Source organism: Pholcus phalangioides, unplaced genomic scaffold, assembly GCF_987345545.1.
Source record: "Pholcus phalangioides strain wild (caught in Gottingen) unplaced genomic scaffold, Ppha-v1.0 ptg000002l_1, whole genome shotgun sequence".
Classification (NCBI taxonomy): domain Eukaryota; kingdom Metazoa; phylum Arthropoda; class Arachnida; order Araneae; family Pholcidae; genus Pholcus; species Pholcus phalangioides.
Window position 1 is genome coordinate 6,166,993 of NW_028301595.1, and position 9,517 is coordinate 6,176,509.

The 9,517-nt window shown below is 40.5% G+C and overlaps 1 protein-coding gene and 1 non-coding gene across 4 annotated transcripts in view; both read right to left on the bottom strand.

The window, feature by feature from the left end:
* LOC149089140 (organic cation transporter protein-like) overlaps positions 1 to 9,166 on the bottom strand; it is a 60,222-nt gene extending 51,056 nt beyond the window's left edge. For 2 of the 3 annotated variants that reach the window (XR_016193387.1, XR_016193386.1), the window contains exon 1: positions 8,834 to 9,166. Coding sequence is in view for 1 of the 3 variants with exons in the window: in XM_089237464.1 (XP_089093590.1) it covers positions 8,834 to 8,991 (158 nt within the window). In the remaining 2 variants the exon portion in view is untranslated. The remainder of the gene's footprint in view (positions 1 to 8,833) is intronic. The other variant, XM_089237464.1, reaches the window with a different exon arrangement.
* Positions 5,269 to 5,342, bottom strand: TRNAS-GGA (transfer RNA serine (anticodon GGA)). Its single transcript has one exon. It is a non-coding gene; the product is annotated as a tRNA-Ser (tRNA).
* Positions 9,167 to 9,517: the final 351 nt, after the last annotated feature.

Consider the following 9,517-nt stretch of genomic DNA (forward strand, 5'->3'; position numbering starts at 1 on the left):
CATGACCTTGTGGAGGACTAATCAGGCTGGGATCTCAAACGGTGTGACGAATGAAACGAACATTAATGCTCTGGTGCACGGCAAAGTCCTTTTTCCTTGCCTAGCTCCGGGGATTTTCGTGCTACAGGTGCCATTCCAACGCTATTTAGTGTTTTTCAGTATGGAGATCGCATTCCAATACAAAAAACTTGGTGTTGCCATTTGATATTTTCGAAATTTTCTCACTGTAACCGTAACTGTTAGAGTGACACCGTTGTTTATAGAGTGCATACCTCAAAATACCTTATGCCAAAATTTCATTCAGTTTCTGTGAATGGTATGATAGTTAGGGGCCCATATGTCGGGATAGTTTTTTTATAATCACTCCGTATATGCAGGTTGTTGAAGAATAAAGATCAGTGCTGGTAACCTCGTCAAGCAAAATTTCCCTCGAAAACTTCCCTTTTGACCAACTTCCCCCCCCCCCACATTCAGAAATTTCTGCTGCCATCTATCGGTGGAAATATATAGTCAAGTATTTACACTAGAAAAGCATTTCATTTTGAATTTTTTCAACAAAAATTCTTTTGTTTGATGACCTCTCACAATTTCCCATGTGGACGAATTTTGGCCAATTTTTCCCACGAATATGGGAAATTTCCCATCAGTTACCATCATTGGTAAAGATGAAGGATATCTATTTGCTTCCCTGAGTGAGGGGCCGTGTAATTGTCGAATTTTAGAGTTTTTATTCCCATGCGGATTTTCTCCCTTCCAGTTACATATACTCTACCGGGAATATCCACAGTTTTGTCAACTAGCTGCTACGTGGTAGTCACCATTTCGCATCGCGAAAATCACGGGTGTGTACGCAGAAAAAAAATCGGTTATTGGAGAGACACAAGGATCTAATTCTTCACAGGAAGTTTGGATCTCTCACTAACACTCGAAAACAATTTAAAATTAACAGATAGTATAAATGAAATTATGTTATTCCAATATTTTAATTCTTTTCTACAAAAATATTTTTAATTTTTGATCTTCGGGGGGGGGGGGGGGGGCAAGGGAAGAGACTCCTTATAAACCCTCCCACAAATTTTGCTTTTTGTGAAAATCCGGGTTTGGAACCCGCGATTGCGAAATAGTAATCGGCTAAAAATGTGATTTTCTAAGATTTTCAAATTTTGAGTTGGCTATTCCTTTAAAAAAACTTTGGTTGCCACAGCGATCATACAGACCTACAACACAAATATGTATACATTAAACTTCCAATGCACGCATTATACCAGTTTGGAGGATAGATGCGGTGCCGCAACTGGGGGGGGGGGGAAGGGGAGACAGGCGGTTGTAGTGGCGCTGGACTAGCGGGGGGGGGGGGCACCAAATTCACCCTGCTTCTTCTTTATAACTGCTTCTTCTACATTACATAGGTGTGCCAAAATGTGTGCTTGCCCAGATTGGGAAAGTATCTAGTTGCGGCGCTAGTAGATGGCACCATCTACTGAACACAAAACACGCCAAATGCTGGGGGCACACACATAAGTACACTGTTAAGTTTCTCCAATACACATCTGACATAGCTCTCATATTCAGGTGTGAAAATATGTGGCAGTTAAATGGCGACAGATCAGAGTGGTGGACCATCAGGGAGAGAAATTAAAATCATTTTATGAGGAAAACCAAAGTATGAATAGGGAATCAGAAGGTAAGTGTCTGAGAGAGAAAATCGAATTTGCTTTAAATTTGATCAGAAGATATTGAAAGTGCTAAGATTTTTTTTAACGAAATGTAAAATCAAAATCAGAAGGGAATTTATAGACTGATTATTAGTAAATATATAAATGTGTGCCTCTGACTGTTAATTAAAGTGGATCCTGCTTATAACGTTTTTTTTAAAAACTATCATAAAAAACGTTGTAAGCAGGGAAAACACTTTAAACGGGAAATTTTAATGAGAATTACTTATTGTTAGGACCAAGAAAATAAGTTAATACACAAACACCTTCTACCGCATAGGTCAGGGCTGGACAAATCGCAAAAAATCTGGGCGTCAGAACAATTTTTTAAGGCACCCAAAAAATTTTTAGGCACCAAAATGACAATTTTTTTATTCGTCATGGCGACCTGTCACCCGGGATTTGTATAGCTGTGGCATAGGCTTTCCTACACACAAGCAACATTTTTTGTTATTTCACGGAATACGTGACAACATTACGTGGTTGTCATTAGAGTCGGTCTGTCAATTTATCAACGCGAATTGAAAAATTTAGCGCCCCCATTTATATTTTTGTTATTATACTTTATAGTACTATGCGATTTTGGTGCCTTGCATCGGAACCTAGTCCAGATTTTTCCCGACAGTTTCAATGACGCCTTTTCCAGATTCGAGGCCTGGTGAGAAAATAATAGCGCAAGCGCACCTCCCTTTACGGGGTGTGATGTCTTAATTTTGGAGTTATTCCTCGCATTAATTTTGAAATTTCATTAATTTTCAATTATTTCTTTCATTAATTTCGATTTTCATCCAATCCAAAATTATTAGGATTTTAGGACGATTTCTTTCATAAATTTTCGACATGAAATAACAGTGTTTGGGCCTCGGGACACAGAAATTGTTAATAAGTCCCAGTTTAGTGGGACAAATAAATAGCTTTTAATAACTATTTTCATTGTTCGAGGGCAGCCACTTTCACACTTTTAGAAAAAAAACAAGTAATATTATTTTCCCCCTCGTTTCTATTAATGCAACTGCGGGCCCCCTCTTATAAGCGCGGAGCCCGGTGCGGCCCCCACCTGTAGCATGCCCCCCTACAGGCCGCTCTGGGAAGTTTCAGCCATCACCCTGCAATTCAAATCAATACTAAAGTGCCCTCAGAGCAAATTTTCCAGGTGTCCCGATCTCTTATTGTAAGATCTGGTTATATCGCGTCACTCATACGGTCATTCATCCAATTACTTGATCACTCACACAGTCAGTCACTTATTTGGTCACTCATAAGCAGGGCCGCAACTAGATGCTTGGTCAGCCGGGGCGAGCACTCTTTTTTGGCGTCCCCTTCTAATGTTGAAGGAGAGATTAAAGAGTGAAATTTGGCCTTCTCTGGTCTAGCGCCCGGGGCACCAGACCCGCCTACCGTTCTTTACCCATCGAGCCTCGGGCGACCACCAATAGATAGCGCCTTCATTTCCCACCCAACTCCACTAGTTGGAAATTTACATATGGCGATATATGACTAGAGTTGTGTGCGGTAAAGCAGTAGCCCCCCCCCCCCAACTTACGGCCCTGCTCATACGGTCATGGCAGGCAAAATGTCCGAGGAGAAATTTACACGGGCGAAATTTCCGGATCCACTCTTTTGGTTACTCACCTCTGGTTCTGATCTTCTATTTTCCAAAGAACCAAATTCCATTCTCAAAACTTCGAGAGGGGAAAAAAAGGGGTTTTGCGAGTAGCTATCAATAATTGTGATTCCGTTTATCAATGAAACAGGAAAATGAGCTGATTCAGAGAATCTGAGAGATAAAACATTAGAGAAGAAAGTCACAAGAGAAAAAAAAAAGTGATAATATACATATTTTTTTTCCCCTCTTCAGGTTTGTAAGCAAGATTATTGAATGATTTCTAATCTATCAGCCAAACCATTATTTTTTAGGCGTTTCTTCCAAACACAAGTAGAAGAAAAAAAGAACGAAGGGAATTTCCCTTCTCATGCATTCATATACAATATACATCGCTGGCTCCCAACAGAGGCGGGTTTATGGTTTCGCCACCTGTCTCTCTCGGCTACACAAATTTTTCCGCCTTCTTCTCCTCCTAGTCTAATTTTCTTGCCTATTTATTTCTCAAATTCAACGCCCGCTTAGCCACACCCTGTAAGTGAGACTCTGTTTTCAAGTCACTCATTTGGTCACTCACATGCTTCAACTCTTGCTCTCTTGGCCAGTGTTTCCCAACCGCCGGGCAGCGGCCCGGTACGGGGACCTGACATCAAACCAGGCCGTGAGAGGCTCACTGTTTTATTTCGCTGTTTTATTTGTTGTTCAAAAGTCGGTCACTATTTTGATCTCTCACTATCTCATTCTTTCTGATCACTCCCCGACCAGATCCTTGCTTTTTAGGCCCCCTTTTCAGTCACTCAAATGTCTGCACACTGTTTTGGTCATTCACATGTTACAAATCAAAAAGTGGCTTCAAGGGTATCACTCTACAGTTGACATTTGTGAATGAAAGACTGTCGCACCCTCTCATAGATTCCTGGTGTTGTAATTGATTTTGTCTGCTGCAACAAAGATTTTTGTGACGAGATCTTCCGCTGAGTCTGCAGGTGTTTCCGTACACCAATTTTTTTTTATTAGGAAAAATATCACAAAGACGAAAAGAAACCTACAAAACTAACACTATTTGACTCAAACAGATATAATCCTTCCATGGGTCGTAAACAGTAAAACACAAATGGGACAATTTTTTGGCAACCTTGAAAGTGTACCAAAAACAATAAAAAAACAAAACAATCTCCGATTGTGCAACTCTTGATTTCACAATTTCTTTCTTTTTTTCCCCCAGGTTCCACAGTAAATATTGTTCATATTGATGGGTACTACCATCTCTCCATTTTTTTATAAACAGAATACCCTGTATATTAAAACTAGAACTGCCACTACATGCATAATTTAATTGATCACCCCTCAAAACATGTTGGTTTGTAATGGACGAAGGACGATCTCTGCCTGAATTAGTCATCATCTTGTCGCAGCATGGCCATTTCATGCACTGGGATGAGCTAAAATAACTCAAAATATGAAAAGAACAGCAGCTAGCAATATCATAACTGTTGTTCTCTTCATATTTTGGGTTTATCTACGTTGTATTTCTCATGTGTATATTATCTTACCCAAAGGTAATTTATTTCTAAAATAACTCTCCTACATCAAATAGATTTATTCAGGAGCCAGTCAAATTTCTTAGGAGCCAAGCATGGTCCTTTCTGAAGCAAAATAAATCTATTAAACCTTTAAATAAAGTTCTTTTTTTCCTTTTCAGGACGACCCCCCCCCCACCAAAAAAAAAGTTAGAAGACATAGGCCTAATTATGAAATAAGAATTTTTTTTGTGTGATCATTGCCTCTGACTTAGCCATCACACATCACCATACAGATGCATCTTCTGTGGAGAATCAGCTGTATGAAGGCACCACTATATATATATATAATTGTATATGTTAGAGAACACGAAGGTTTTTAACAACTGGCTGTTGCGAAGATATATTTCGGAAAGAGAGAAAATTCAACTGCCCCTGCGGGGAATCGAACCCAAGTCCTTTCACTTTCCGGGTGAACGCCATAGACCACTAGACTACAAAGGCACAGAATCTCTCATTGGAGCTCGTGTACATTGAAAGGGACCGTACATGGGTGGCCGGACCAGACTCAGGCCAAGCTCACAACTGCTGACGTGCCACCAGATGGCGACTTATACAAGGATGACGTCACTCTCCGCTACCATACGAAGGTTTTTAACAACTGGCTGTTGCGAAGATATATTTCGGAAAGAGAGAAAATTCAACTGCCCCTGTGAGGAATCGAACCCACGTCCTTTCACTTTTCGGGTGAATGCCCGGAGTATTTGGAATTCAAACTGCAAACAATAAACAAATCATAATAACTCATGCTGTATACAAGAGATGAGTAATGTATATACGTGATCCGGGAATGCATGTTGTGTTTGTGATATATTTTATTACATAGGTAGATGTGTGTAACAAATATGTGAAGGCTTATGCGCAGTGCATAGACATGCCTTTTTAATCAATATGTAAACATAATAATTGAAGGACTTTATATGATGTTAGTTAGATAGTTAGATAGTTATGTACATATGTCATGGGGAGCACACTGTACATGTGTATAGTGCCATGTAGGTGGTTGTGTGTGACATATGTATGACTACCTACATATGAGGGATAAGCATGTCCTGTGTGGTCAAAATGTAGAATAATAATAATTGAATTTTTTATTGGGACTAATAAGCTAATATTAATACAAATACAATGCCACAACAGGCAAATTGCCCAACGAGGTGGCTGACTTAAGAACATCATGGATCCCCAAGCCATTTTTTGGAGGCCCTACCTACTACTGCTACACCACACATGCACCCCGCCCCACATTGTCCCTCCCAGAAGAATGTTAAATAGAAGGGAAAAGGGGACCAAACAGGGATGAGGTGTATGTGGCACGATCATACGTCTGATGATCGTGATGACGATCGTGGCACAATTATAATAATGACTATAGCACCGCCAGGAAACCAAAGGCAGACAATTGTATTAACATAGCCCTAAGTAGTATTGCTAGCTTGGCGTCTGATTGACAAAAATAAAATAAAAAATAATAATTGTATGGCCCTATATGGCTAGGACGAGTAATTTTATGAGTACATCACATATAGAAAATTTTAGGCATCAATACAGATTTTCTAGTCGCCATGGCACTTGGGATTTGGCAAGCTCTGGCCTACAGACCCTTAGGACTATAGTGTTGTAGACACCCTCCTAGCACATGCTTTTCCTCATAATCAAATATTGGCAGGGCCATCTCTTGTGTTCGCCAATACGCATCTAGATGCATAATTCATGCATCAAAATTCAATAATACCCTTCTGAATTTTGTCGAGGAGTGAAAATACCCCTTTAAATTTTAGGTAATTCATTTAATTAATGGAGTTATTTCTCGCCGTTAAAAATAATGCTGTTACAAAAATACCTATAGGGAATCGACACACATTGTGGACAATGTATATTCTGACTCCAATTGATGAAACGGTTGATAATATTTAAGTTCATTTAATTTTAGAAAACTATTTACATAGGTTAACAATATTAATTTCACATAATAAAAAAAGGAGAAACTATACACTTCGCGAGAGCAACACACTGAAGAAGAAGTAGGTCACGCAAGGGAAAACAGTTCGCTTGTCCCCTATTTTCGCCTCTGCCACCCACGCATTAGAAGGTGCGCATAAGGGGGCGAGAGATGACGCCACATACCTTTTAAAAGTGAAATTACTCTTCAAAAAATTTTGGGGCCATCTATCTCAACAACACCATGGGCCTACAGGGCAAAGTGAAATTCTGGGTGATCCCCCCCCACCCCTGGTTGGAAAGTAACAGCACAATTAACAACTCTTCAAAATCACACAGAGACATTTTTTTTCTTCATATTTACTGCTGTTTTCACTTGAGCTCCCACACCTTGCCCGAGTAGGTCTATACGCAGAGATGTATTTATACTTAGGGGGTCTTAGCATAAGGTTACCAGATTTGAAAACTCAGAAAGGAGGACACCTGTGTGGGCACCCTTAGTAACTTCACTTTTCCTAATTGCCACAGAAGATGGAGCCATTGCTCTGCCCATACATCAATAAAACCGCCCACAACAACAATTTTTCCAAAACTAAAACCGAAGCACTAAAAAAAAAAAGAGAAAACAGAAAAAATTCTGGGAATTTCGATAGCTATTGGTCAATCGTAAAAAAAGAAAAAAACATTCAATGAAGTGTTTCAAAGTGGGGGGAAAATTGAAAAATAATGCCAAAAAACCTGAAAAAGAAGACAAAAGAGCAAATTTTTCTAAACGTAGGAAGACACTTGAAATGACATCAAGAGAGAGGATGTCTTGTAACTCTATCTTAGTGGGGGAGGGGGGGGGGAATTTGAGTGATGAATGGTCGAAAAAATGAATAGAATGGGAGAAGGGCGGCAAAATTTGTTTTGCTCACAGGTGGTAAACCATAAATCTGTCTCTGCTACTTAGAGAACGGTACCTTGTGCTACCCGGTTACTTAATAAGAGTGTAAGCATGAGAGTGACCTAGAGAGTGTGGACTATGTCAATGAGCGATTGTAAGAATGATCTAGAGCATGCATAAGCATGTTAACAACCAAAACAGTCTGTCAGCACGTGAATGATCAAAAGAGTGACCTAACTTGGGTGCAATCATGTGAATGACCAAAACACATCCTGGACTCTCATCGCCAGGATCTAGGTTCAAATGCAGTTGATGACACATTGGTGGTTGGCTGAAGTTGGTCTTCTGTGGTTTTCGAGTAACGAATACGATCAGCTCTCCTATTTCGAAAAGTCTCTCCGCAGAGAGCAGTCAAACCTTCGACACGATAATTACATCAGTGCTGGACAAATAAATCCCAGGTGCCACGTTGATTAAAAAATTGGGATCTGCATCTAAAATTCTCTATATGTGGTGTGTTCTAAATCAGGGTAAGACAACATGAAATTTTCAGAATTCATGTCAGCATATCTATCAATATGGAAAAGGATTGCGGTCCTGGAAAAGTTGAAATATTTTTTACCTGTTTTTCTCTGAAAGAAATTTCAATGATGACGAACACGATGATGAGACAATGATGCTGGTGACAATAAGGCTGGTTGTCCACTGGGAGCGACTTGAAGTGAAAAACAAGTCACACACAGCTGTTCGTATCTGCAATACTCATCCCATTGTACAGAAGAAAAACAAAAGAAGATCATAGCATACCAGAAACGGTCTTTAGTTGTAACAGCAGCAGATTTGAGGGATTTTGGATTTTAAGTGGCTTGTGTCTTATTCATGCAAGCTTGGATACGGTTATTATAATTTTTATTTGCACCACTTCCTCGGTTTCCTTTCTCCACTTTGGTCTCATCCCCCTCTTTCCCGCATGAATATGAAAGCTAAACATTTTATGATTGCCATTTTCAGGTTGTGATGGTAAGCAGTACCAAAGCGTTTTGTGCGCACTTTCTCCATGACGGGGTTTTTTTTTTTGAAGGAAAAACCGTTATACATAACACCATACCTGTGCAGATGCGCCTTAGTCTTGAACATTGGGGATAAGAAGTTGCCGGCGTGGAGGTGCATGCCGCCGAATATCTGGCAAATACCGGCGAGCAGCATCACGTACCACTGGTATTTTCCCCAGTGGCCGATGTGACGGAGAATTGCGTCGTAATCCATCCTCTTTCGACGATGCTAAATAAATGTCGAGGATCCACAGTACACACGTGTACCCGACGAAACCAAAACTAAACTCTTCGTGCCGACGACCGTGACCAACCGACGTAAACAAAAAAACAATCGATGATAAGACACAACAATAGATTTACCGCGGCAAACCTACGCGCCATAATAACAACTCAGATAAGCGTCGGCTGCTTGCGCCATCTATCAACCTATTTAAGAAACCAAAACTTTATTATCGAATATATTCATGGTAAATCAACTCATCAAAAATGCCCCCCCCCTCCAACATCTTGAAGCAGGGCCACTCATGGGCGGAGATACTACGCCCCCCCCTCCCAGCGTCAAAGGTGGTGTCGGCCAAGGGCGTAGCGGGGGGGGGGGGACTTGGGGGTCTGCCGAAATGTGAGAAAATGACCGAAAAAAGGGAAAAAGATGGCCAAATCCATTGTTCTGTCACTTTGGTCCCCCCCGAACGAAATTTCTGGTTACGCCCCTGGTGTCGGCTGATCTAATGTATAAG